Raw genomic sequence first — 27949 nt, forward strand, 5'->3', positions numbered from 1 at the left:
AAAAAAAAAAAAAAAAAAGTATTAATTACAACCCTGTACTCCTCTGCAGGCCTCTCTTTTTTTGTTCTTGATCCCTTGGTCAGGTGTCAAGCTCTCGTAACGCACCGTCTAATCCTCCGCTGAGCTCCTGACTCAGGTGTGAGTCAGCGGTCAGAGGAAGTGTGTGTGTCGTCTTGAGTAAAGGATCGGGTAAGATTAAAGTTAAACCTGAACGTGTCCACCTGTGACGAGAACTTAACTGTCTGACGCGCGAGGCTCCGCCGAGCAGAAACCTTCTAAACGTCTAAATTACTTTTCCAATCCTGAAATCTGCACAGAATCGTACGTTTCACGCATGCACTCTAGTATGGAGCTTGAAAATATATATATATATATATATATATATATATATATATATATATATATATATATATATATATCTATATATATATATCTATATATCTATATATCTATATCTATATCTATATCTATATCTATATATATATATATATATATATTAAAAAGAGAAAAGGAACATTTCACGTCATCGAAACTGATGATTTAGTCTTCAATCTTTATCAGCACATCCAGTAGCTTCACCCAAGTCTCCACCCAAACATCTTTTAAAAAAAAAAAAAAAAAAAAAAAAAAAAAAGGCTCCTATCTCCTATTTGTGCCCCGACCCCCGGTGATTCATCGACTCCACATCCTGAAATCTGTTTTTTGGAAGACGTGTGCTCGTAAAGCCTCTTCTTAAAGCAGCTCGTTTTAAACAAAAGTGTGTTAAAGTGGTCGCAAAAATGGAGGTTAGAGCGGTTTACGGATGTGAAAAATGAACTGAAATGGAAACAGCGTCTGCGTGTGTTTGAAGCACCAAGGTGAAAACGAGCTGGTGGATCAGTTATATATATATATATATATATATATATATATATATGTATATATATATATATATATATATATATATATATATATATATATATATATGTATATTTATATATATATATATATATATATATATATATATATATGTATATTTATATATATTTATAAAATAAGAATTAACTTGGTCGTTGCTGAGAAAGGCACTGCGCTCCACCTCTCCTCTTTTTCTCTCTGGCTTTGGGTTTTGTTTGTTTGTTTGTTTGCTTGCTTATCTGTGTTTGAGGAACGCTTCGTGCCGCACTACGTGTGGTGAACTTCGTGGAACATGAGCTCCTGGGGGATGGCCGTCGCGTCACCGTGAATCTTGGAGGCGCGGCGCATGAACGCCGAAACCATCTGCTTCACCACCTCGTCGAAGAAGACGTGAGCCAGCTGGGAATGGAGGAGGGAGCGGAACTCGAAGGAGATCTGAGGAGAGGAGGGAGGGAGGGAGGGAGGGAGAGTTAGCAGCTGAATATCATGCCGTGTGTACATATGCACGTCTCAGAGTTTGACACCGATCCAGTGAGAAATACACTTGCAACTGCTTTTACACGTTTGCTTTTTTGACTGCTACGGTTACATCCATGACGTCTACTTACGGAGAAGTCCACAGTGCAGGTGCGAGGATATCCCGGGAGGCCAGGGCTGAAACGCCAAACCGTCTCCAAGTGGTTGAACAGGATTCCATCCGAACAGGAGGCCTGACGAGCAAACGTGACATATAAGATTCCAAATATCTACCGCTGAATATGGGCGAAACGCCAGGAACGCTGCTCTGGTGGGGTCCGACGGCGTACCTTGACGAGGTGGGGGCATATTAAAGTGATGAGAGAGGTGTAGTGCTCCATCACGGGTGGAAAGCCCACGGCTAGTTTGGCCTTGCAGAACCCCGCTCGCTTGAACACCACGTCCGACTTCTTGCACCAGGGGACGAAGAGGCGGTAGTTCTCCACTCCGGCCACCACGTCGTAGATCTCCTGCATGGAATACCTGCAAAGTTCAAAAAGCTCCCAGCAGGACAGGAAGCACGAGAAGGTTCAGCCACTGTGACATAACATTTAAAAAACACTAAACAAAAAGGCGGGCACAGTCCAAAAGCTCATGACCCGGCTGAGGGTAAAGTAGGTCGATGAGGAACAGAGAAGAGAAGAGAGAGGCTGCAGAAAGAATGCAAAAAGACAAGGAAACAAATAAAATAAAGATATCGTGACTGAGACACAGATGGAGGCCGTTTCTCACACACACACACACACACACACACACACACACACACACACACACACACACACACACACACACACACACACACACACACACACAGCTCCAGCTGAGGGGAAAAAGCTGCAGCCGCCTGCGTCTATTTATACAACCAGATTTAGTGATTATGACCTCTCTATGGACACAGGAGGACATTCAGTGCGTCAGTGGAGCACCGGCATTAAAACGATCACTTCCACGTTAACCTGTGAGGACTGTGACTGGGAACACGTTTTTCAAAAAAACATGCACTTACCTGCACTGAGGTTTAAACGGCTATCAACATGGCCGCTAACGGTGCAAACAACAGCCTTGGTATTGACAGAGCGAACCGTGTTTTTCATTGGGTTTTATGCACATTTGATTTTTTTTTGCACCTTATTGATAAATGTTGTTGGTAATACTTTGTTTTTATTTGCATTCTGTCCCACTTTGTTCAGCAATTTCTGCAAAAATAAAGTTATCTTGTGGAAATATTTTTGATGGTTTGTTGCTGTTAAGTGTATTGAGACATTTAATTATTAACAACAAAAAGCATTAATAAGGACATTTTGACGGGAAAATGAAAGAGTGAAGATGATCTAATAGAGCATCTCTTTCACTCCCGGCAGACGGAGACTCACCCGATGATGCGTCTCTCCGAGTACTCCTTCCTCTTGGAGAAGGAGCCGGTCAGGTTGAAGAAGCTCCGAGCGGACGACATGATACCGAACCCGGGCATGGTGACCGTACTCAGCAGCGGAGGAGCGCGAGTCATCAGGATCCCGCATGACGACAGGTATCTGAGCAACAGAGCAAACAGCATCCACCGCGTCACTACTAGATCAATAGTCTCATCAGCCACAACAACAAAACAGGGCAGGGCCAACACAATCACGCCATTTCTACAAAGATGGTGCAACAATCTGACCTCGGACAAATCTTAAAATCCAAAGTGTGACAGGAAGCTCTCTTGAGAGCATTGATTGATGAGTATTCGCTCACATTTATTGTCTGTAAATCAAGCAACAAGCTGCCTTTGTTTCTGGGGAACAGGACGCTTCACACAGAAAGCCTTCTTCCAACACCTGCCGAGCATTTAGCGCTCAAATGAAATGGGCCACAGACGCCAGTACATGATAATAAAGATGGTCAAGGTATGAGGTGAGATGGTGCATCTTTAGAGACCTCACACACACACACACACACACACACACACACACACACACACACACACACACACACACACACACACACACACACAAGAGTGAAACCTGCCCGGCCAGTCCAACCGTGTGTCGTGACCGCTGGCCTACATGTCAACTACAGCTCCTTTATTATTTGTCCTGGGGGGACAGATGACAAATAAGGTTAAGAATTAGGTTAGGTAACTCCTTTATTAACGTCCTGTAACACGGAGTGCTGAAGACAATGTCCTGCCAAGAAAAACACGGTTTAATTAATAGATAAGCCCGACATCTGATTCGCTGAAATTCAAATGACCATTAAATGGAACTCAAGAGACGTGTTTTGTAATTTTTTTTTATATATTTTTTTGCACTACGGTTTGTTGCCCTGTGATGGAAGACACAGTCACGGGATTACACTCATCAGCTGGGTTCTTTGATGCAGTAGGTTGTTGGTCAATCAATTAAGTATTTGGTTAATAAGCCAAAACGTTGACAGCGGATCACTAATTATTCATCAATTAGGGAAATATTTTCTGGGTCAGACTTCTAAAACAGGAAAAATTAAATTTGAAAAAAGTTACCTTGTGCTCTTGTGATTTGTACCAATTTGTTTTCTTCCCTTAAAGTGAACTAAACCATTAATCAACCATCAAAAATCATAACATGTTGCAGGTATTAATCGCCCCATTTCCGCAGCGCCGCTTTCCTGGTTAGTAGGAACCAGTGGGATGACGGCTAAAGCCCTGAGTCAGGTCTTCTGTGACACCATGAATGGTGGGACTCCATTAATCCGCGGCTAGCAGCAGGGCTCGCGGTGAGTAATCTCCAGGGTTGATTTGTTCTTGGCCTTCACACGCGGCACCTGTTGCACCCTATTCCTCAACATGTCCCTGGCGCCGCTCTTAGGGCACGACTTTAGATTTAAAATCAGCCGTCATGTCACCGCCCCTTAATGTGACATTATCGATGTCATCATCATCATCTCATACCCACGAAGCCCCATTCTGTGCATCTCGTGACGTGCTGCTTTGGATTCCTGTTCTATTGTCGGCCCGGAGAGCCCATTCACTACCTACTACCTAGAAGACGATACGGCTCACACGTGTGCACTGACTTCAAGCTGCCAAGTCCACGCAAGTGTATGGGTACCAGGTAACACAGATGGAGGGTTGTTGTGGTTGAGAAATTGGGACTTCAGAGCAAAAAAAGGAGGAGGACAGTGCTCCCCAGATGCAGGACAAAAGGAGGTAGTTTGCATACTGAATATTTATAAAAAAAATTAAAAATAAATAAAAATAAAAAAAAACTTTCATGATGTAAAAAAGAAAATGTTCCAAGATACACTTTTTGGAAGTGTGCGGCCTAACAAGAGGCACATTATTTCCCACTATTGTGCCAGATGGCCTCCATGGAGTTCAGTTGTTCTGCATGCAAAAAAAAAAACCTCCTCCCCCTGTGTAGGCTTTAAAACCCCAGACCATTAATGCATGTGCAGAGATATTGCAAAACACCACAGATGCAGCACCTGTTCACGTTTAAAATACAATCCTGACATGCAGCTGTACCCCATAAGAGGGGAGGCTGCAGCACGGAATGTAACGGGAGTACGTCTGAGACGCGTGTACTTCACTGCACCACGGTGTTTCCAGTATCTGCTTCACTTTATACTCCACTTCTAGTTAGTTGACAGATTGTTTGTTATTGTCTGAGGTGTGTCTTCTACTCCTACTTTCTACTTTAGCTCGAGATGTAAAAGATAATGAGAATACTTCACCTCACGCTGTTCCTAGTCTGTGTTTCTCGGCTGGCTGTCGCAGGTAACTGTTTGATGCACTCGGCTACTCTCCTCAGGCTCCGGCTACCTCTCGCCATTGCGCTTCTCTTCTTTTTAACGGATTTTCTCCAGAAACCGACAAGCAAGAAGCGCCCATAGATGTATCCCGCCCCCTCCACCCTCCAAGACGTCGAGCTAAACTTCCAGAATGTCGGCCAACCATTGGATGACCCGTACTCCGCTGAGCGTTTTCATTGGCCAGCGTCGCGTGTTCGTCAACCGTCACCGTTGACGTGTGTGCTTCGCGCGTGCACGAACGCGCCCACGCTGGAATGTCACGAGATTGTTGGCTCATGTTTACCTTGTACACTGAAGCTCGGTGTAGGGTACTTTAAAGTTACACACACACACACACACACACACACACACACACACACACACACACACACACACACACACACCGCTCCAGCTGAGGGGAAAAAGCTGCCATCTTCTCAGCTATTTGTTGGGGGTAAATTTGGCTAATTATACAATTTAGTTTATTTATTATCTTCTGTGTGGAGAATGTCGTACCCACCAGGAATGTTTCTCCAACAGCAAACCCTGAATTACTCCTGAGATAAAGAACCCCCCTTAAGGAAAAGAAGAGGGCATTTAGGTCAGGTAACAAGGAGGAGCTGAGGAAGGGAAAACAGATATAGGAGTAAAACAAAAATGGAGGATTGATTGTAACATAAAAATATCAGCAAGGTCTGGAGGGGCCTGAACATGTCGGGCCACAAGGAACCCAACTCCCAGCCTGTGGGGGACCAAATGTGGGAGAAGGATCTGAACTCATTCCTCAACAGATTTCATCGGTCATCCTTCCCTCCCCCTTATCCAGTCCTTCCTGCTGCTGCAACCCCCCATCGACCTGCACCCTCTGTGTATTGATCCACCTCCACCCCCCATCCCCACAACATTAAGCTCCCCTCCACCCTTCCACCTACACTGCACTTCCTGTCCAGGCTAGCTGTGTCCTGGAATGCCCACTGGATCCAGTGGAAGCAAGTGTTGGGAGAGAATAGACCACACAAAAAAACTGCAAATTACTCATTGTAATATCAATATCAATGTATGTATGTAATATAATGCAATACAAACACTTCATATACTACCTCATATGTCCAATAATGTGTATCCAACCACTCAATCTGATTATATTTTAGCTTTTGTAGTTTTTTGCGATGTACTTTAACTGTATTATTGTACTTGTTTTGTTTTCTACTGATGTCTCTTGTTGCACTGTCCACTATGCTGCTGTAATCCTGCAAATGTCCCCGCTGTGGGACTAATAAAGGATTATTTTATTATCTTATCTTACTTTATGTTTAGATTGGATCAGTATTGGAAGAAGTATATTACTTAAGTATAAAAATACTATTACCACACTGTGAAAATGAAAGTAAAAGTTCTGTATTCAAACTCTAAAATATCAAAAGTAAAAGTACTCATTGCAGTAAAATGTTCCCTGGCAGTGTTTTACTATAAGATATGATGTTTCTCGATGAATATTACTTTTGTCATTCATGTTTATGCTGCATTTTATATTTAAGGTTGTGTCTATTTTAATTCCTCTATATAATGTTATATACCTTTTATATACAAACCAAACAATCAACAATTATTCAGGAAAATAATCAGCAGATTATTCCCTTCATTAGTTAATTGTTCAATATGAACTCCATCTCAATTAACTGAAAAAGTAAAATCCTTCCTGAAAAAGTAATAATAACACACTGATATAATACACACACACACACACACACACACACACACACACACACACACACACACACACACACACACAAAATACCGTTTAAAAAACGGTTGATGGCAACACCGCTGAAAGAGCATCCTGCATAATGAACACGTTTATTTTTAAGACTTTATGTACTTTTACTTGTAGAGACTGTTTACTTTCCTGTGCCAAAAAAAACAAAATACTACGTTTTTTAGAAAACAATCAACGAGTTGAAATGTGTAAACTATCTACATTCAAGTTGGTTGCGATCCGTCAATCAAATTAGAGAAGAAGAAGAAGGAGAAGAAGAAGGAGAAGGAGAAGGAGAAGGAGAAGGAGAAGGAGAAGGAGAAGAAGAAGAAGAAGAAGAAAAGACGGAAGTCCGGCTGTAGCACACTTCCGGTCTCAGAGTCGAACAACCACCACCAAAATGGCGAAGATCGCCAAAACGCACGAAGGTAATTTATTTGCACAAAATCCACTAAATGAGCTCTTGTTTCGGATTACTTTTCAGTATATTATGTGTCAAGAAATTATGTAGTGCATGTTGAAGTATCTGGAGCACGTTCTGATGTATTCGTTTGTTTTAAAGCGCGAGACGCAGTAGGCCGTGATGCGACGCAACGCGGACGGCTTAGATAATGGCGCTGGTTGCTAGGTTTGTAGCATGCTAGTTAGCTACCGTCACCGTGAAAGATGAGCCCTTTTAATTCAGGATATATATGTAACTTCACCACCAGACTTATCGACGTGCTCATATCGACCTTCAAGTATATAATTTAGTGCATTACTACCTCTAGTTGATCACTGTATTTATTTTGTATAAGATAATATGGGTATTATTTGGCTAACCCAGTTAGCAATCGCTTATTTTTGACAACACCGCGCGACCACACGTTACACAATGGTTAAGTAAAAATTTAAGTAGCCCACTTAATGTAGAAAAATGTCCCTGTGACTGTCATGTGTTATATTTATTATGTTATTGCTCATGCATTCATGTGAACGCAGTATGTTACTGTTGTGTTTGTTGATTGAGGTGAAGGTGAAATAATAATAATAATAATACAAATCATATATTGTGAACTCATTTGTTTTGTGTCCGAAAATTAACTCGGGCGTTCAGATAAATGTAGTGGAAGAAAAAGTACAACATTTCTCTTTTGAAAAAATTCAAGTAAAGTACAAGTACCTTAAATGTGTACTCAAGTACATTACGTGAGTACTGCTTGAGAGTAATGAGTCTTAAACACAGATAGTCATTGTTGTTGTTTTTTGTACCGATGAGTCGGATATTTTTGACAATAATGTTAATTGTCATCCTTTTTGTTTTTTCGTGTCTCTGTAGATATCGAGGCCCAGATCCTGGAGATCCAGGGGATGAAGGCCACCCTGCTGGAGGAAGGAGATCAGGGAGTGGGCCTCGATTCCACCGGCTTTTTTGACCAGGAGATCTATGGAGGCAGCGACAGCCGCTTTGCTGGATACGTCACGTCCATCGCCGCCAATGAACAGGAAGATGTAAGTGTTTTCATACCCAGTATTCAGATCCTTTACTCAGTAATCACTAAAGTACAATAATTACAATTATTACAAAATGTAAATGGACAGAGCAAACCTGCATTTCCACCACTACATAGATCTATTTTGTTTGATCCTCCTTTTTATCTAAATATTGTTATAACAATGTGACTGATTTTTACTTCACTTATATTGCAATTCCAGTTTTTTTTAAGGAGCTTGAATGCTCCCCTTTGTCTGTTGCATGTGAGCTAGGAGAGTCTTGCTGTTTTGGTGAGATTTGACTAGACTCCTGTTTCTCTCTCCTTCCTCAGGATGATGAAGAGGATTCATCAACGAGCTTGTTGGGACAAAAGAAGCCAGGGTACCACGCACCAGTGGCAATACTCAACGCCATTCCTCAGTCAGACGAGCAAGTATGTGTTGATTCGTTGTGTCTCCAATATCATATTTTCACCCCTGTGTTCTTTGTGTGTTTCCTTTTTACTTCTCGGTTTTTAAATGCACTTACACCCCCGTCCTTGTTTTTGCAGTACGACCCATTTGCAGAGCATCGTCCGCAGAAGATCGCAGAGCGGGAAGATGAATACAAAGCCCGGCGCAGACAGATGATCATCTCACCCGAGCGTCTCGACCCTTTTGCAGACGGTAAATTTGGCTGTTTTTTGACTTCATTACACCTTCCCCATTTCCTCCCCCCCCCCTTTTCACGGTTCACTTTTTTTGTGACCCCCCATGACTGCCAATGGTTTCACACCCATAGTTTTTCTGTTTTAACCCTTCGACTACAATGCAATAGCTTGCCTCCCAGACTTGATGCCTTCCCCGTGGTCAATCCTCTGTGGTCCAAGAACGTTTTGTGTCACTGTGCGTTTTTCTCTTCCTGATATATTTATGATCTACATTTGTATCGACTTCCAACTTTACAGCAAATGACAGTGTGGGCTCAAAGTTTATCTTCAGTATTCCGGTTTTGGAAAAATATTTCCGTGATATATTTATGTGCAAAATTAAATTTGTATCCTTGTGCGTGCAATAAAATGTAGTGAAAACCCACTGTGGGGTTACCATGCTTTTCAGCGGGAGTGGTGGTTAGGTGTTCAATGTTCAACGGGCTTATTCACCTAACAAACGTGGGTCGCAGATGGGTTGTGTGTGAGTCGAAGGGTTAACGTTCCCATGTGAGCAACAGCCTAAATTATCTCGGTAAAGGGCGGTGGCCCTCTTGTCGTAGCCTGTGAGGATTAACAGTAAGTTTGAGGGTTAGCTGTGGTGTAATTCACCTGCCAGTGAACTTTGCTATGCCATGCCGAGCTCAGGAACTGATAACCAACAACACCCTGCTTACTTCTAGGCAGAGCTTTAGATCCCAAGGCAGGCAGTGGAGAGAAATAGACTCGGTCAGCCTCAGGATCATTTGGGGTCATAAACACATAAGTCATAATTGGGGCCAGATTTGTCTTCCCAGTTTCACTTTGTCAGAGCTGTAAACGATCCGTGGGCCTCAGCACATAACACGTGAGATATGAGTGCAGCCAGCTTTGATTACAGATCTCATTATTAGGGTTTAGTTTCACTATTTGGCCTGGAAGTGTAAAAACCTACAAGAGCCAGCTAGTTTATCTTTCTCTCCATTTATTTCCTTCACTTCCACTGACAACAGCAGCTTAAATGGCCCGAGTGCTTCAGGGTTGGTCTTGGGTTAGGGCTCGACTGAAGCCTGCATGTAGAGAGAGTTCTTTTGTACAAAGTTGTTGTGTAAATATATTTTTATTTTACATCTCTCTCTCTCTCTCTGTAAAATAGAAATATGTTATCAAGAAAAAAAATTGTGTACCACAATACCACAGGCCCATACTAACTGTCCTTAATTTCTCTCCTACAGCAGTACTGCTTTGCCAGTCCTGTACTGCACTCTGTTAAGGGTGCAGCAACTCGTCCTGTGTAGGTTATGGGGAACACAGAGAACTGTGCACTTATCAGTTTGGTCAGGGTCCACTGGCTACAACAAACCTCAACCCCCCCCCCCCCCCCAAGTTTTTTTTATTTGGCTTATCAATTTCCTACAAATTTTAGATCAAACCTCCCTTACATTGATGATGGAAAAATCACGTCCCAAATCTTTGACTAGATATCTCATCCTTATGGAATCAGTCCCCTTTGTCCTCAGAAGGAAGTCAGGATCTGAATGTGAGATTATTGGATGGATAGCAGGGCTGCTGTGACGTCTCGTCACCATAGTTCTGATAGATAGGATCATCATTTTTTTATCTTAGAATGCCAGAATAGATGCTCATATATCTAATGTCATTCCTAGATGTAGCCTCAACATTTTTATATGCTAGTGTAACCAATTGGGAATCTGGACCACATGATCTCCATATGATTTATTTTTTTTATTTTTTCTAGTTTTGTGGTTATGCCCCAAGATACTTTTTTTTTTTTTTTTTTTTTTGAGTGCCGTAAATCAATGCAACACAGGTGGTATACTGTTGTGTGTGAGTTCAAACCCTTTTCCAAAGTGTTACTAATGGTAAAGAGACATTTTCTAGGCTTCTTTTCTGCCGGTTGAAGTCTGACTGCAGAGGGACCATGGCACTGAAAGTGTACGTATTCTGAAGAGCGCAGCCCAGGACCCCTGCATCAGTGATGGCTATAACGTCTTAATCCACTCTAAGAAAGCACCACAACCACAGCTCTTCTCTCTATGTATCTGCTTGTTTTTCAGTAGAATGCTATGACTGTATGTAAGAACAGACAAATGTATATTTGTATGTAATTCAGTAGGACTGTTTTTGTGAATCAGCTGTTTATAACAACAGGAGCGTAAGTTAATCTGTTGGTAAAGAGAGTCAGGGTTAGCTGGCTGTGTTTTGTGCTTGCTGTGTTTTGTAGTAACGTGGGTCCCTAGAGCCAACACTGATCAGTGTCCTTTGTTCTTGTTGGTGCTCTTTCGCGCAGGGGGCAAAACGCCGGACCCCAAGCTGCAGGTCAGGTCGTACGTGGACGTCATGTTGGAGCAAAACCTGTCCAAAGAGGAGGTGAGCGGCTGTCCACGGTGTTCTTCTGACTGCAGGCTATTTCCACGGTTGTATCGTTTCTGTTTCTTTTTCCTGACATTTTGTTCTTGCGTTGCTTGTAGAGGGAGATCCGTCTGCAGCTGGTAGAGAAGGCCAAATCGGGGGACCTGAAAGTCGTCAACGGGTCCGCTGCCTCCCAGGCTGCCGCGAAACGAAAGCGTCGCTGGGACCAGACCGCTGACCAGACCCCCACTAATACTACACCCAAAAAGATGTCCAGCTGGGACCAGGCTGACTCCTCTGCTGAGGTGAGCCACTCGAGTTTCAGCCTCTTACTGCTTTATGGATAACTTAAGCGTCTTGTAGTGGGTACAAATATTCAGGTTACTTCCTTGTAAGTACTCTGGATAATGTAATATGAGGGAATCTGGTAATATGGGACAACTATTTGGAAGTTGTGTTATTGTCTCCAACGTGTTTTAAATCTCAGATTGTCTTTGTTTCTGGGTTCTTGTAGACTCCAGGACACACCCCAGGACACACCCCCGCGCACACACCCTCAAGCACCCGATGGGATGAAACCCCTGGGCGCGCTAAGGGCAGCGAGACCCCAGGGGCCACTCCCAGCACCCGCATGTGGGACCCCACTCCCAGTCACACGCCTGCTGGCGCCGCCACCCCTGGCAGGGACACGCCGGGCCACGCCACGCCCGGCCACGGGGGCGCCACGGGGAGCGTGCGCAAGAACCGCTGGGACGAAACCCCGAAGACGGAGCGGGAGACCCCGGGACACGGGAGCGGCTGGGCTGAAACGCCGCGCACAGACAGAGGGGACGAGTCGGTGGGCGAGACTCCGACCCCAGGGGCCAGCAAGAGGAAGTCTCGGTGGGATGAAACCCCTGCCAGTCAGATGGGATCCTCTACACCGCTGCTGACCCCGGGGAAAACTCCCATAGGAACGCCAGCCATGAACATGGCCACCCCAACACCAGGTAAGAAAGCTTGTTTCCCCTCATACATTAACAAAGCTTCTAGTGTTCTGTAGTCTATGTTTGTATTTGGGAACAAAGGAACTATGTCAGCAGAGTCCTATATTAGTCACATGTATCCTCGAGCCCCTTAATGGTTTTGCTGTGTTTTTAAATATCCGTTTCCTCTTCTGTTTTCTTCAGGTCACCTGATGAGCATGACTCCAGAGCAGCTGCAGGCGTGGAGGTGGGAGCGGGAGATCGACGAGAGGAACCGGCCTCTCACAGACGACGAGCTTGACGCCATGTTCCCAGAGGGATACAAGGTCCGTGCCCCCCCCCCCCCCCCCTTTTTTTTTATTGTGTTTAATGAGTAAATATAATTAAAAACGTACTCCCATCACTGACAGTTTATTGTTCCTCTCCACAGGTTTTGCCTCCACCGGCCGGCTACGTGCCGATCCGCACTCCGGCCCGCAAGTTGTCGGCCACACCGACCCCCATCGGAGGCATGACGGGCTTCCACATGCAGGTCGAGGACCGCACCACCAAACAGATGAATGACCAGCCCTCAGGAAACCTGCCCTTCCTCAAACCCGACGACATCCAGTACTTTGACAAACTCCTGGTGAGCATCCATTTTCTGCGCACGGCATGCGTAAAATCAACCGCTGAAGGTCAACGTGTGTGTTGACGGCTCGCTCCGTGTGTTTGTTTTTTTGTTTTTTTTAGGTGGAGGTGGACGAGTCCACGCTGAGCCCTGAGGAGCAGAAGGAGAGGAAGATCATGAAGCTGCTGCTTAAGATTAAAAATGGAACACCGCCCATGAGGAAGGTTTGTCATCATTCCCTTATTAAGTATGATTTTAAAACAGTCCCCGATGTCTTATATACTCCTTGTGCTCCTCCTGTCCTTTTTATTTACACGTCGTTAATCTCCCTAAAAGCCTTGAAGTAGCATAAAGCACAACAGCGCTACCTACTGCAAGATCCACACCTGAAGTCTGACCCGTCTGACCGATCTCTAACCCCCCCCCCCCTCTTTCCTTCAGGCCGCTCTGCGTCAGATCACCGATAAAGCTCGTGAATTCGGAGCGGGTCCGCTGTTCAACCAGATCCTGCCGTTGCTCATGTCGCCCACCCTGGAGGACCAGGAGCGCCACCTGCTGGTGAAAGTCATCGACCGCATCCTCTACAAACTGGACGACCTGGTTCGACCATACGTACACAAGGTAGGCTCGGAGTGAACGCCGTCTGCGCTTACTTCCCGTGTGTGTGTGTGTGTGTGTGTGTGTGTGTGTGTGTGTGTGTGTGTGTGTGTGTGTGTGTGTGTGTGAGTGGACATGAACTAACTGTCGTCTTTGTGTTCAGATCCTGGTGGTGATTGAGCCGCTGCTGATTGATGAGGACTACTATGCCAGAGTAGAAGGCCGAGAGATCATCTCCAACTTGGCAAAGGTAATGTGGGGAAACGCACACTCTGCTTCCCGCGAACTATTCTCGCCTGTTCAACCTGTCCGTGGTTCAGATCAGGGCTAGTCGTTCGCTAGATTAACACCGACACGAGAGCTATCGGACCTGCCGTTCATGTCTCGTCTGTTCTCAACCTGCACCCGTTGGTTACAATCACACGCTCCATTTACAGTTGTTAAAACATTAAGTATGTTATTTTCGGATCGTCTCTTGACTAAAAGACACCCGACTCAGATATTTGACGTTCCTCTTCTTCCCGTCCGCTCCAGGCTGCCGGTTTGGCGACCATGATCTCCACAATGCGACCCGATATCGACAACATGGACGAGTACGTCAGAAACACCACGGCCCGAGCCTTCGCCGTGGTGGCCTCCGCTCTGGGCATTCCCTCTCTCCTGCCGTTCCTCAAAGCTGTGTGTAAAAGCAAGAAGTCCTGGCAGGCCCGGCACACGGGCATCAAGATCGTGCAGCAGATCGCCATCCTCATGGGCTGCGCCATTCTGCCCCACCTCCGCAGCCTGGTGGAGATCATCGAACACGGTCAGTCGCCGGAGGGAGACGATTTTAAGCCGTTACTGAACTGAACGTTTTCTAAACGCCGTCGTGCTGGAATGTGTTCGCTCTCTGACGGTTTGTCTGTGTTCCCTCCCAGGTCTGGTAGACGAGCAGCAGAAGGTGAGGACCATCAGCGCTCTGGCTATCGCCGCCCTCGCCGAAGCCGCTACTCCCTACGGTATCGAATCCTTCGACTCGGTCCTCAAGCCGCTCTGGAAGGGTATCAGACAGCACAGAGGAAAGGTACGATGCTTTTGGAGGAGAGAACAAACTATTTTGGGCTGCAGATTTACATGGATTGTTAAGGTCTAGAAGCAACAATCCGAGAGCAGAGTTTGTATTCACAATGTATGCCTCCCTCTCTCTGTCACCAGGGTCTGGCCGCTTTCCTCAAAGCCATCGGTTACCTGATCCCGCTGATGGACGCCGAGTACGCCAACTACTACACCAGAGAGGTGATGCTGATCCTCATCAGAGAGTTCCAGTCCCCCGATGAGGAGATGAAGAAGATTGTCCTCAAGGTAAGGGAGACCAAGAACGACTTCAGCTAACGTCCTGCGACTCATTCTCGCCTGTTCGGCCTCCTCATGGCTGCGTCAGGGCTAGTACGTCGCTACATAAACACCAGCACGAGAACTAGCAGAGCTGGTGCTTTCCGTACTCTCTGTTCTCACCCTGCACCCGTTGGTCACATCTGGCTTCTCTACCTTTTTTATATTTTTTTTTTGTCTGAACTCGTTGGTGTTCCTTCTCTGACCTGCCCTTGTGTTTGTGTGTGTGTGTGTGTGTGTGTGTGTGTGTGTTGTCTCGTAGGTGGTGAAGCAGTGCTGTGGCACTGATGGTGTGGAAGCCAACTACATCAAGACTGAGATCCTGCCTCCCTTCTTCAAGCACTTCTGGCAGCACAGGATGGCTCTGGACAGACGTAACTACAGACAGGTGAGCAAGCACACGGGAGATCATGTTCAACTAAAAACAAGTCTGAGGTGTGGATGATTGTCAATCTCATGAATCCAACATTTGTGAAAGTGGGATCTCGGTCTCTTGTTTGCTTTGACGAAAACAGCCAATAGATGTTAAGAAGTAAAAACAGCTGATTTGTGCCACACGTATACAATGACTATGATGTAAGCTGCTTCCCGCGAACTATTCTCGCCTGTTCAACCTGTCCGTGGTTCAGATCAGGGCTAGTCGTTCGCTAGATTAACACCGACACGAGAGCTATCGGACCTGCCGTTCATGTCTCGTCTGTTCTCAACCTGCACCCGTTGGTTACAATCACACGCTCCACACACACACACACACACACACACACACACACACACACACGGGAGCTTCTGATGTTGATGTTTTTCATGATGCGTTTGACGGAAATCAAATCATTGCCGCTGTTATCTAGGCCTGTGGAGAGAAGTGTAAACCATCTGTACCAGGGTTAGCAGACAAGTACTTGAGTTGTGACATCTTTAACTGTCACTTAACTTGAGCCAAATACATGTTGACCTGAGATGCTTTTGCACACCTCCCATGCAACTTTTCAAACCGTCTTGTCCCCCCCCCCCAAAAAAAAAAAACAGTTGGTGGACACCACAGTGGAGCTGGCCAACAAAGTGGGAGCGGCAGAGATCATTTCTCGCATCGTCGACGACCTGAAAGACGAGGCGGAGCAGTACAGGAAGATGGTGATGGAGACCATCGAGAAAATCATGGGCAACCTGGGCGCCGCCGACATCGACCACAAGCTGGAGGAGCAGCTGATCGACGGCATCCTGTACGCCTTCCAGGAGCAGACGACCGAGGTGAGACTGCTGCTTCAGATTCAAGTAGAGGAAGAACCCTGGAGTTCTTTCACAGGAGTGGTTTATTCATTTTTTTTGTCCCTTCCTTCTCCTTTTCCCTCCAGGACTCCGTCATGCTGAACGGTTTCGGCACCGTGGTGAACGCCCTCGGGAAGCGCGTGAAGCCCTACCTGCCCCAGATCTGTGGTACGGTGCTCTGGCGTCTCAACAACAAGTCCGCCAAAGTCCGTCAGCAGGCCGCCGACCTGATCTCCCGTACCGCCGTGGTGATGAAGACGTGCCAGGAGGTAAACTATGAACACACACACACAGACACATCCATTTCACTTCTTTTAGAAACTAACGCATGTTCTGTTTGTCCGTGGCTGCAGGAGAAGCTGATGGGTCACTTGGGTGTGGTGCTGTACGAGTACCTGGGAGAGGAGTACCCGGAGGTTCTGGGTAGCATCCTGGGAGCACTGAAGGCCATCGTCAACGTTATCGGTACGTCTCCTCACTACATCATCAACGATCCACTGCTTTTCACACTTACAGACCGTGTCATTCAGATCTCCGGGTGTAAAAAGGTAAACGTCTGAATAGCTATTTGATCTTTTTTTTTCTTCGTGTCATCGCAGGTATGCACAAGATGACTCCGCCCATCAAAGACCTGCTTCCTCGTTTGACTCCCATCCTGAAGAACAGACACGAGAAAGTGCAGGAGAACTGCATCGACCTGGTGGGCCGGATCGCCGACAGGTCGGTAGAATTAAAGCCTCAGATCGACGTTTGTATGGATCAGATTGTCGTGTGTGTTATTGGGATACGGGTCCTAACGGCTTGTGTGTGTTTCAGGGGGGCTGAATATGTGTCGGCCAGGGAGTGGATGAGGATTTGTTTTGAGCTGCTGGAGCTGCTGAAGGCTCACAAAAAAGCCATCCGCAGAGCCACCGTCAACACGTTCGGTTACATCGCCAAAGCCATCGGGTGAGAGATCAAGATCTTCATGAACGCCAAAAACGTCTTTATGTTGCTTCAACTGTCTCTTTTCAGGCTATCTGCTGCAGAAACCCTGTAGCGGTCTGAGTTTATATTTTCGGTTCCTCGTGATGTGAACTAACGGACGCTTTGCCCTCCTCCTCCTCCTCTTCCTCTCCTCTCAGCCCCCACGATGTCTTGGCCACTCTGCTCAACAACCTGAAGGTCCAGGAGCGTCAGAACCGAGTCTGCACCACCGTGGCCATCGCCATCGTGGCCGAGACCTGTTCCCCGTTCACGGTGCTGCCGGCGCTCATGAACGAGTACCGCGTGCCGGAGCTCAACGTGCAGAACGGCGTTCTCAAGTCGCTCTCCTTCCTGTTCGAGTACATCGGAGAGATGGGCAAGGACTACATCTACGCCGTCACGCCGCTGCTGGAGGACGCGCTCATGGACAGGTGGCGTTTCTGCGTTTCATCGCTTTTTAAATGGACGTCTAGCTTCTGTTTTACACCAGTAACCTCTGACCCCCCCCCCCCCCCCCCCGTTCTTGTGTCCTCCTGCAGAGACCTGGTCCACAGACAGACGGCCAGCGCGGTAGTCCAGCACATGTCTCTGGGCGTCTACGGCTTCGGCTGCGAGGACTCCCTCAACCACTTGCTGAACTACGTGTGGCCCAACGTGTTCGAGACGTCGCCGCACGTGATCCAGGCCGTCATGGGCGCCCTGGAGGGGCTGCGGGTCGCCATCGGGCCCTGCCGCATGCTGCAGTACTGCTTACAGGTGAGAACGACCCGGACGCTCAGCGGATCTATAACGGTGGAGAAATAGTCCCTGTGAATAAGCTCTCTTATTAATGCGCTTCTTGTCTCTCCCAGGGTTTGTTCCATCCGGCCAGGAAGGTGCGAGACGTCTACTGGAAGATCTACAACTCCATCTACATCGGCTCCCAGGACGCCCTCATCGCTCACTACCCACAAGTCTACAACGACGACAAGAACATGTACGTCCGCTACGAGCTGGATTACGCCTTGTAAATATGAATTCACGCGCCCTCCCGCTTCTCCGTCGTCGTCCCTAATCTCTCGTCTAGGACCGAGTCCGTTTCTATTTAGCAACAGTGATGTTTCCCAGGGTGCAACAGTCCCAACGCCGGCCGCATTCGGCCTCTGTTTGAAGCCACTTTATTGAGCCTGAATTAAAGAATGAGCATGACGTTAGGAGGAATAAGAGGAACATTGTAAGAGTCTGTATGTAATTTCTTTTTTCTTTTTTTCTTTTTACTCCGAGTGTTTCGCTGTAAGGAATGGCCGAGGTCAGACAGGCCTTGATTTGAAGAATGCAGAGCAAAGTCGTCACAACGTTTTTAAATATTTTGATTATTTCTTTGTTAGTGTGTAATTAGAGGCCTCTGTACCGGCTGCTCCCTTTACACACCTCTCCTCGTTCCACACCTCTGTTCTGATTAGGTTGTTGCTTTATTTAACCGAATAAAATGTTTGTGTATAAAATTCCAATTTCTGTCTCAATGAGTTTTTATTTTATTCGTAGAAGTTGAACTACATGAGAATATAGACATTTATACACGTCATATTAATTCATACAGAAATATTTTGCCGTCATAACTTCTTTCAGACTAGTGTAAAGCAAACATCCAAAAATACACATTTAGATGTTTATTTTACTAATTTGTCTTTTTATGTCTGTAGATTTCTCCTATTTCACCAAAAGTTACCATCAGATAATGCCTGATTTATATATTTAAACATAACATTTCAGTAAACTTGTAATGCAATAAATACTTGTCTTAATGTGAGTGAAGTGGTGAAGTTTCATGGTGATATCTACTAGTTCATGTTTTGACCCTATTCACCTGTAGACTCTTCTAAACGTCTCTTTAAAGGACCTTTTCTCTAAATGGAGTTTTTCTCAAGACTGATCCAGAAATCTCCTCTTCAGTAGTTCTGACATTCACCAAACTTCACACCTTCACTCCTCTCTGTGTGCTGAAGCTTTCTACAGAGGGGTTTGTTCACACACCATTCACACACTCATTTATACTACATGTTATTAATAAACACAGGGAGGAAATGTATCCGTCTATGGCTGTTGATGGTATTTTCTGAATTATGGAGTGAAACTAAGAGATCCAAAAAACCTTTGATTCTAATATGTCAATAAAATGAAAACAATTCTGAAACTGGCTTCATCCAAAGATCTCTGTTCTGGAAATGTTTGCAAATAAGCAGATATTTAAAAAGAGAACGTCTCTTTTGCTTCAATTTAGATTTAAATACAAAATATTTTTTTTATTGTATAAAGGACATTTTTACTTATTTATTCTGACATTATGTAATCTGATTATCTCCAATTGATTGGTTTGTAATAGAAATGCCGTCACAATTAACCGGAGCCCAAAGGGACACATTCAAAATGTTTGTTTCGTGTAACAGTCCAAACATCAACATTATTACGAATAATTCAGTATTATTACAAATAATTCAGTATTATTACAAGAAAAAGCGTATCTCCACATTTCAGAAGCTGAAACCATGAAGTGTTTTACATGAAAAACTTCTAGAAATAACTCAAACACATTCTCACTCGACTAATTGACTAATTTGTAAAGTAACATGTTATTAAATAAATGTAGGGAAAATTAATTAGAAAGTAGAAAATGGCAAAAGAACAGACTTGAGTAAAGTACCTCACATTTGTACTTAAATTCACAACAATAACTATTGTGTGTGAGTCGTCTGAATGAGCCGTTGTGTCATGAAGTACTTCAGACATCTTTACCTTTTACAGGTGAATCTTTAGGGTATCATAGTTCTGTTCTCCTGCTTCTCATCCTGCTGAGACACAACAACCAGATAACGCAGTAAGAGCATGAGGGAGGCGGGGGGGGAGGGGGCGGCGGCCTGGTTTAGGATGACCTCATCTCTCACATCTTATTGAACTGAGTCTGACATAATGGAGGCAGCACTAACACAAAACATGCCACAGTCTCCTCCTATAAACTCTGCTCTCTGGAGCTTTTTAATATTTCAAATGCACAAGATTGTAATTACATCTTGTTACTCAAGTACCGGACAAGTAAGTACAATTTTGAGGAACTTGTACTTTACTTGTACTCCCATTTTCTGCTACTTTATTATTCTGCTCCACAACATCTCAGAGGGAAATATTGAACTTTGTACTGCTCTATGTAACTTTATATATTTATATATATATTTATATATAATCAACTAATACATTATGATGTAATATTACAGATTACTGTACACAACCCAGCAGTATTACAGTTAATAAAAGTAGCAATACCAGAACATATAGCTAAACCTCATACTTTGTTTCAAATAAAAGTCTTAAGACTAAAGATTTCTCTAAAGTAAACGTATTAACAGACACATGTATTAAAGTATGTTTTTGGTAGCATGGTCACTTTCACAGAGTTATATTATTATGCACCATATTCTTGGAATATTAATATGAGGCTTTAAAGGGACAGTGTGTAGGATTTGGTGCCATCTAACGGTGAGGTTTCAGATTGCAACCGTCTAAATATCCCTCCGCTCACTCCTCTCTTTCCAAGAGCGAGATGACGTGGCACCGGCGTTCGCCTCGCTCACAGGCCATCCATACCATAATAACACACCTTTAGCAGTAACGGGAGTCAGGTGGCGGCTGGCGGTAGCACGGTGTTTCCCTCTACGGCTCAGCTTACTGCAGTTTCACGGTGTCGGAGAACTACGGTGGCCTTCAGGTACCGTAAAAAAATTAAAGATTCTCTCTGCAGCCAGTGTTTGGTTTGTCCGTTCTGGGCTGCCGTAGAAACACGGCGGACTCCGTGAAGAGTATCCGTTCTTAGATATAAAGGACATAAAGCTAATTCTAAGATAATAATTCTTATTTTTAGGTGATTATAAACTAATGAAAACACAGTTATGCATATTATATTCGATGAGCAGCATTTTAAAATCACATTTTGACTATTTTATATACTGTTGGATAGATAAATCTAGAGATTATCATATTTTATGAATTGTCAACAAAATCTTAATCTGTAATTTAACAGCTGTCAGATAAATGTAGTGGAGTAAAAAGCAAAATATTTCCTAGTGAATTGGAGTGGAGTAGAAGTGTAAAGTAGCATAAAATGTAAACACTTGAGTAAAGTAAAAGTACCTCAAAATGTGTACTTCGGAGCAGTACTTGAGTAAGTGTAGTTATTTACTTTCCACTACTGCATTGACAGTTCCATTTCAAACAGGGGGGCCAGGCAGGGGCCGCATTAATATTTAAGATTAAAGTGTACTCATTCAGTATTAACGTACATTTTATTCATCACTGCACATGCATGACTAATTACCATCATTGCACCACATCCAGTGTTGACCCCTCCGTCACAGAGCTGAGGAATACATTGGGAACTCGCTTGGACTAAAAAAAAAAAAAAAAACACACACAGCATGCATGAACGCTTATAGACTCACAATGGAAAAAAAAAACCTCCCCCACTCTCCCTCTCTCCCATTCACTCACCACTGCTACACAGCCAGCTTCATGCGCTCTGACCCAGATTCCCCCCCAGAATCTGGGTCTGCTAGGAAGTCTCTGTGTGTGTGTGTGTGTGTGTGTGTGTGTGTGTGTGTGTGTGTGTGTGTGTGCGTGTGTGTGTGTGTGTGTGTGTGAGAGAGGCAGCAGGAGAGGGATATCCCTAGAAAACAAGAGGCAAATATGTGTTTATATTGTGTGTGTGTGTGTGTGTGTGTGTGTGTGTGTGTGTGTGTGTGTGTGTGTGTACATGTGGGACTTATTTATGGCTCACAGTTAGTCACATTTGGTTGAGCATCAGTTCATCTGACCCGGGTCATGTGTTCCTGCTGCTGCGTGTGGTTTTGCTTTGAGGCTAATCTGTTGGACGCTTGTATTTGTATCGCGTGATGACTGTGGCTCATGTGCAGGCTGTGCTAAACGCTAACGGTAGCATGTTTAACACGCTCACAATCACAGCGCTAACATGCTGATGCTTAAAACGCATGTTCAAACTATGTCCGGCATGCAAACAGTTGTTAATCAGCACTAAACGCAAAGGGGAGTGTCATTAGTTATGCAGGTATTTGTTGGACAAGTATTGGACAAACTGGAAAAACACTCTGAACTGGAAAGTTTTGATGTTTTTATCTTCCAGACACAATGAGGAGCCTCTTCAGTTTCCTCCCCTTATAACCTTTGGAATGCATCTTCATGAAGACCATAAAAAATGCATGGTGGTGTCTCTGCTGCTGTGTGTGTGTGTGTGTGTGTGTGTGTGTGTGTGTGTGTGTGTGTGTGTTGAGTCAACACTGGGAGGTAACCCGTCCCCGCAGGGGGAGATGACTGTGATTAGAAATGTTTCCGCTGTGAAACATTGTGTACATGAAGTGACATGAACAGGGATGTAGTGGGATAATAAACTGAGCCTGTAGGATGGTGGTGATGGTGATGATGATGATGAAGACGGAGAGCAACACACTTTAAAAAGCTTTGATTTAATTTATTCTTGTGATCACATTAAATGAAGTGCACTTTAAATGACTTGTGTTTTACTAGTTTACATTAGCTTCCATCAATTTCTGATCTATAAATCTGATCATTGCCACGTTACCATCATTTCAGAAGAAGAGGAAGGTTATGGGGTTTTCTGATGGTGACAAAAAATGAAAGATTTCAAAAGAATTTGGTGTCATTTAGCTTCATTTGCTCAGGAAATGAATAATACTCGATCAATTTGTTTATTAGATGTAAATGTGTGGGTTTAAATGTGTACACCTGAATGCATACGAGTGTTTTCTTAAAGTATCCATGTATAATCATGCAAAGGAGGCATTCTCTTATTAAATATGTTACGTCTTATACACTTCAAGAGCAGAAATCTGAACTTTGGATCTTGTTTCATTTTGTTGTCATATTAGTCAAAGGTTTTTCACAGAGGGAGTTTTGAATATCTCTTTGTATCATGTTAAAAAAAAAACATGTTTTTATGAACAAAATGTATAAATGAGACTATGAATAATGTGAGAACAAACTGTAGAAACCTTCAGAGTATAGAGAGGAATGAAACTGTACAGTTTGGTGTGTGTGTAAGAGCTAAAGTAACTTCATTACTTACATTAATAAGACTATTATTTATTGTATTACAAGTTATCTTATGCTTAAATATCCAAATGAGGCATTATTTAATGGTCACTTTTGGTGGATTTAGGAGAAATCTACAGATACAAATAGACAAAGTAGTAAAATCAAAACCTAAATGTGTATATTGGAGGTTTTCTGTGAAAGAAGACAAGTTATGGAAGCAAAAAAAACTACAAAATCTCAAAACCAATCAGTGCATGAAACCCGTGGTGTCTCACCTTAAGAGGCTAAAACATGCCAAAACATATATCCCCCATTAAAAGAGATATAGATTTCATGCAGTGACGTGTGCTGACACGTTTATCTCTTTTGACAGCTGCAGCTTACAATGCGTCGTTCCCTCCGCGTCCACTGGAGGGCAGCAGCGAGGAGGTGCCGGTTGTTGTTGATGCTGAGGAAGCTGCTCCTCCACTTCTGCATCTGAGAGGAGGAGAGACGAGCTCCAACTTCCTGTGTGTGTGTGTGTGTGTATGTGTGTGTGTATGTGTGTGTGTGTGTGTGTGCGTGTGCGAGAGAGAGAGAGAGAGAGAGAGAGAGAGAGAGAGAGAGAGAGAGAGATCCTCCGTTTACAAGCTGAGTTCAGCCTGGCTGCCTCTCCGGGAGGCTTGTGTGGCTTCTGCAGAACCTGGGTGAAGAGGGGAGCCTTCTGTGGATGGTGTATGGCCTCGGAGAGACGCCTGGGAGCCCCGTGCACCACCACCACCACCACCACCAGCAGCACCAGCAGCAGCAGCAGCAGCAGCAGCGGCCATACATGTGGATTGTTTTGGGTCAAACCGTTCCTGCTTCACCCCTCCACCTCCTCCGCCGCCGCCGCCGCCTCCTCCTCCTCCGAGCGGCCGCCGCTTCGGCTCGGCTGCGTTCCGCCGCAGATAGCGTGAGTGGAGCCGGCCTTCGTCTACCACCATCACCCGCTGCGAGAAGGAGCCGCTGCGAGCTGCACCGTGCATGGTGCTGCGGGGGTTCGGAGGGAGTGGATGAACCAGCCCCGGAGCTGACCCAGAGATGGCTGTCCTCAAACTGGCCGACCAGGTAGACCTGCTAGCCGTTAGCTTAGCATCTTAAACAGGCATCACGTTTGACGCTTCGCCCCACAGCAGTTTGCTATAAGAATTATATATATTTATATGTATTTATGATGTTTTTTGCGTCGCCACTTTGTGGTCAGCTGAGAGAGAATATATATACATTGAGTTTCCTCCTGCAGACTGAACACAGAACACACTCATAAAGCTGCACACACGTTTAATATCCAGATTTTTAAAAAAATGTTTATGGCTTTTGTCGGTAAAATTGTCGGTGTTCCGTTAAAATTAGGACAGCCCACTTCACTCACACTTCCTGCTCCGTCTCCTTCCGCAAAGCATCAAGAGCTGCAAACCGCAAACATCCTCCACGAAGGAGATGTATCTGCAGCTAAAAGCACATTCGCGCGCTGCACAAATGTGCACAAAATGTGCGACAGACCTCAACTATTTCTGATAAGACTTAAAGTCCAAGGAGACATTTTTTTCAGAGAAACAATCCCGCCTCAAGGTCTATTTAGTTGCTGCTCTGGAGCGTTTTGATTTGGTCACATGATGCTCCTCAGCTGTTTTTGAATCACATATTTTCACACTAACGTGCACAAGAAGTCCTCAAAGTGTGCACAAGAATGTCGAGATTTACACTCGTCTGTCGTCTGATGGTGTGACACGGTTGAACCCATTACTAAATGCATCTTATCGCAAAGACTGTTGAGTCAGGGTCAATACTGTCAAGCTCACATATCTGAGATTAGATCCAGTGCAGGGCTGCAACTAACGATGGTTTTCATTCTGCCATAATTCACATATATATATATTTCTCTCCAGTCAATGAATTGCTTAGTTCACAAAATATCAGAATATAGTGAGACGTTGACTAATTGTTGCAGCTTTAATTTGCTGTGTCATGCCATGACTTTTAGCTTTGGTGAGGAAGTACTCTTTGCTTTATTCAAGTAAAAGTACTTGAATCACACTGTTGAAAATACTCCTCTACAAGTACACGTTCTGCATTCAGAACTTTACAAATTATCAGCAGAATGTACTTTAAGTAAAAGTATTCGTAGTGCAGTAAAGTGTTAATATTACTGCTGCATTAATGCGTATGTTGTATTTTAACTCCTTTACGTCCTGTTGTCTAGTTTAATCAAACATCAAAGCATCATATTCTATAAGATCATCAGACGTCTCTGTCCTGTGAGAACCTGTACAGTAACTTAAAGCTGTCAGACAAATGTAGTGAAGTACGAGTATAAAGTTACGTAGAATGGAAGTAGTGAAGTGAAGTATAAGTACCTCATAATTGCACTTAAGTACAGTACTTGAGCATCTGAAGAGAAAGAGGAGTGAAAGTCAAACTGGCAGATCGTCGGTCCGGTCGTATCAGATGTGTCGTTAACTTCAAGGGAGGAACAGTCTTCTCATTATGTAACTCACAACTTTGGGACTTCCTGTTGTTCTCAGACAACATGCCGATGATGATGATGATGATGATGATGATGAACTCGGCTCAGCAGATGGCTCCGTGGCTTATAGATTATTTTTTTCATCATGTGCTGATGAAGAGATGGTCACATGAACGTCTGCTGTTGCAGGATCTTCTTTTTTTAAGTATTTATGCTCAGCTGTTACTGCTGTTACTGCTGTTACATTTGTTACATTTGTTACTGCTGTTACAGATGTTACAGCTGTTACATTTGTTACTGCTGTTACATTTGTTACATTTGTTACTGCTGTTACATTTGTTACAGATGTTACTGCTGTTACAGATGTTACCACTGTTACATTTGTTACAGATGTTACATTTGTTACATTTGTTACAGATGTTACTACTGTTACAGATGTTACTGCTGTTACAGCTGTTACTGCTGTTACAGCTGTTACAGCTGTTACAGCTGTTACTGCTGTTACAGATGTTACAGATGTAAGGGTCTAAATGGGTTTTGTGCTCTGATGTCTTCAGTCTTTATATATAGACCCAAACTGCTGACGTGGTTTTGTTAAGTACATTTACTGTCGTACTGTACTTTACTTGAGTACTTTAAACTTCTACTCCACAACATTTTGGGGTAAAATATTAAACTGTTTTTACTCCAACAGTAAGCTTTAGTGACAGCACAAAATACACATCAACTAATACATGATGATGTGTTCAAGTCTTCTCTCAGTGTAAGTGTTCATTGTACAGTGAAATGCTTTGTTGCTTCCTGTAGAACTGTGCGTGACATAATGAATACGAGTACAACATATACAATATTTTACGTAAGTAAAAGATCTGAGCACTTCTTCTACCGCTGATCTTCTGTTATATGGAAATACTACATACACAGTATATATACATAATGTATACTGAATGGCTTTTTTGGAGGTAGAAACATCGTTCTTCCACCGAACAGAACACAGAGGAAGTACAGGAAGTTGTTGACTTTTGACTTTCCGCACGCGACTGTGTCTCTGTGTCAGATCTGTGTTCTCTTCCTCCTTCCTCCTGCTTTATGACTTTGGCTTTTTCTTTACCGTCTCCTGTCGGCAGGTGAAACGTTCAGTTTGAGAGCGAGGCTGAGGGGAACAATAAAAACATGTAGTTGTATCACTTCACTGTTTAGGAGGACATCAGGACTGTGTCGTTGACCTCGAGGGGAAGGAGACGGGCCAGTTAGAGGCCTCAGAGGAAGTGTGTGTGTGTGTGTGTGTGTGTGTGTGTGTGTGTGTGTGTGTGTGTGTGTGAACTTGGCATTTATGTGTCGCAGGTGAGCCTGTGTGTGTTTGTTATGAAAACAGAGGCGATCTGATGGAGGAAGTCTGTGCAGGATAAAAAAAGAAAGCGAGAGAGAGAGAGTGAGAGAGAGAGAGAGAGAGAGAGAGAGAGAATGGAAGATAGAAGAGGGAATCTGTCTGTTCTTCTAGGTCCTGAATCAGGTCCTTAAAGAACAGGATCTCACAGTTGTCACCCAGAGACCCCCAAGATAAAGACCCGGGACCCCCACTACTCCCAGACATTCAGGTGCACTACCAATCATACTGAGCTTTAATAGCCAAATACAAAAGAACAATAGCCTAACAACCATAAATATTGTACCGTCGTAATCAGCTCGGGTTAAATTAAATCGTTCATATTAAATTTATGAATTACTTTATTTTATTTATAACCACGTCGCTGTTTAAAATGTGCATTTTTGAATCGGGGGGGAACGGGAGTACCAGAACCAGACCCTGCTGCAGTAGAATGAGAGCTTTTCTGAAGGGACCCTGGCGCTCGGACGCACTACCACTCCTGTCCACAGGGACCGCCAAAATCAACTCACCATTAAAGTTCCTCGTAGTAGCTTTAAGTACAATTTCGCAAAACTTGTACTCTACAGGAGTATTGGTATTCATGCTACTTTATACATTATACTACATTTCAGCTGGAAAGGCTAGTAATCACGCTTTTGTTACAAGTTATTTTGTCATATTCTTAATTATTAAGTGCTCAGCTCTTAACTATACCAGTCCCAAGCGCATACTTCTGTTATGTCTTTGGTAGATCGTCGCCAACTTTAAACGCCAAAACAAATACCGGC

General features: G+C 44.2%; 3 protein-coding genes across 7 annotated transcripts in view; 2 read left to right on the forward strand and 1 right to left on the reverse strand.

Moving 5' to 3' along the window:
- Nucleotides 1-1010: 1010 nt before the first annotated feature.
- coq10b (coenzyme Q10B) lies at nt 1011-5290 on the reverse strand. Its single transcript, XM_068734212.1, has 5 exons — nt 5107-5290; nt 2787-2945; nt 1704-1896; nt 1506-1607; nt 1011-1332 (listed from the first exon to the last, which is right to left on the reverse strand). Exons 1-5 carry the CDS (start codon nt 5202-5204, stop codon nt 1165-1167), a joined length of 720 nt encoding a protein of 239 aa, XP_068590313.1. The 5' UTR covers nt 5205-5290; the 3' UTR covers nt 1011-1164.
- Nucleotides 5291-7236: 1946 nt separating this feature from the next.
- sf3b1 (splicing factor 3b, subunit 1) lies at nt 7237-18698 on the forward strand. 3 transcript variants are annotated; one of them, XM_068734219.1, is made up of 24 exons: nt 7237-7347; nt 8238-8410; nt 8725-8826; nt 8944-9058; nt 11372-11451; nt 11553-11738; nt 11948-12422; nt 12603-12724; nt 12829-13026; nt 13131-13232; nt 13450-13629; nt 13769-13855; nt 14140-14410; nt 14523-14668; nt 14800-14946; nt 15239-15364; nt 16003-16224; nt 16329-16511; nt 16596-16707; nt 16842-16962; nt 17059-17190; nt 17367-17639; nt 17748-17964; nt 18060-18698. In XM_068734219.1, the coding sequence occupies exons 1-24, from the start codon at nt 7320-7322 to the stop codon at nt 18216-18218; spliced, it is 3957 nt and encodes a 1318-aa protein (XP_068590320.1). In that variant the 5' UTR covers nt 7237-7319; the 3' UTR covers nt 18219-18698. The 3 variants fall into 3 exon arrangements, with proteins under 3 accessions (XP_068590320.1, XP_068590322.1, XP_068590321.1); XM_068734220.1 differs by lacking the exons at nt 7237-7347; nt 8238-8410; nt 8725-8826; nt 8944-9058 and adding an exon at nt 9294-11016; XM_068734221.1 differs by lacking the exons at nt 11372-11451; nt 11553-11738; nt 11948-12422; ... (15 more) ...; nt 17748-17964; nt 18060-18698 and adding an exon at nt 10296-10877.
- Nucleotides 18699-23518: 4820 nt separating this feature from the next.
- Nucleotides 23519-27949, forward strand: part of ankrd44 (ankyrin repeat domain 44) — a 28196-nt gene continuing 23765 nt past the window's right edge. For 2 of the 3 annotated variants that reach the window (XM_068734222.1, XM_068734224.1), the window contains exon 1: nt 23519-24393. In XM_068734222.1, the coding sequence (XP_068590323.1) occupies nt 24367-24393 (27 nt within the window). In that variant the 5' untranslated portion in view covers nt 23519-24366. The remainder of the gene's footprint in view (nt 24394-27949) is intronic. The other variant, XM_068734223.1, reaches the window with a different exon arrangement.

The sequence above is a fragment of the Cebidichthys violaceus genome, unplaced genomic scaffold, assembly GCF_023349555.1.
Source record: "Cebidichthys violaceus isolate CVI_PGR_0920_01 unplaced genomic scaffold, fCebVio1.0.p SCAF_61, whole genome shotgun sequence".
Lineage (NCBI taxonomy): Eukaryota > Metazoa > Chordata > Actinopteri > Perciformes > Stichaeidae > Cebidichthys > Cebidichthys violaceus.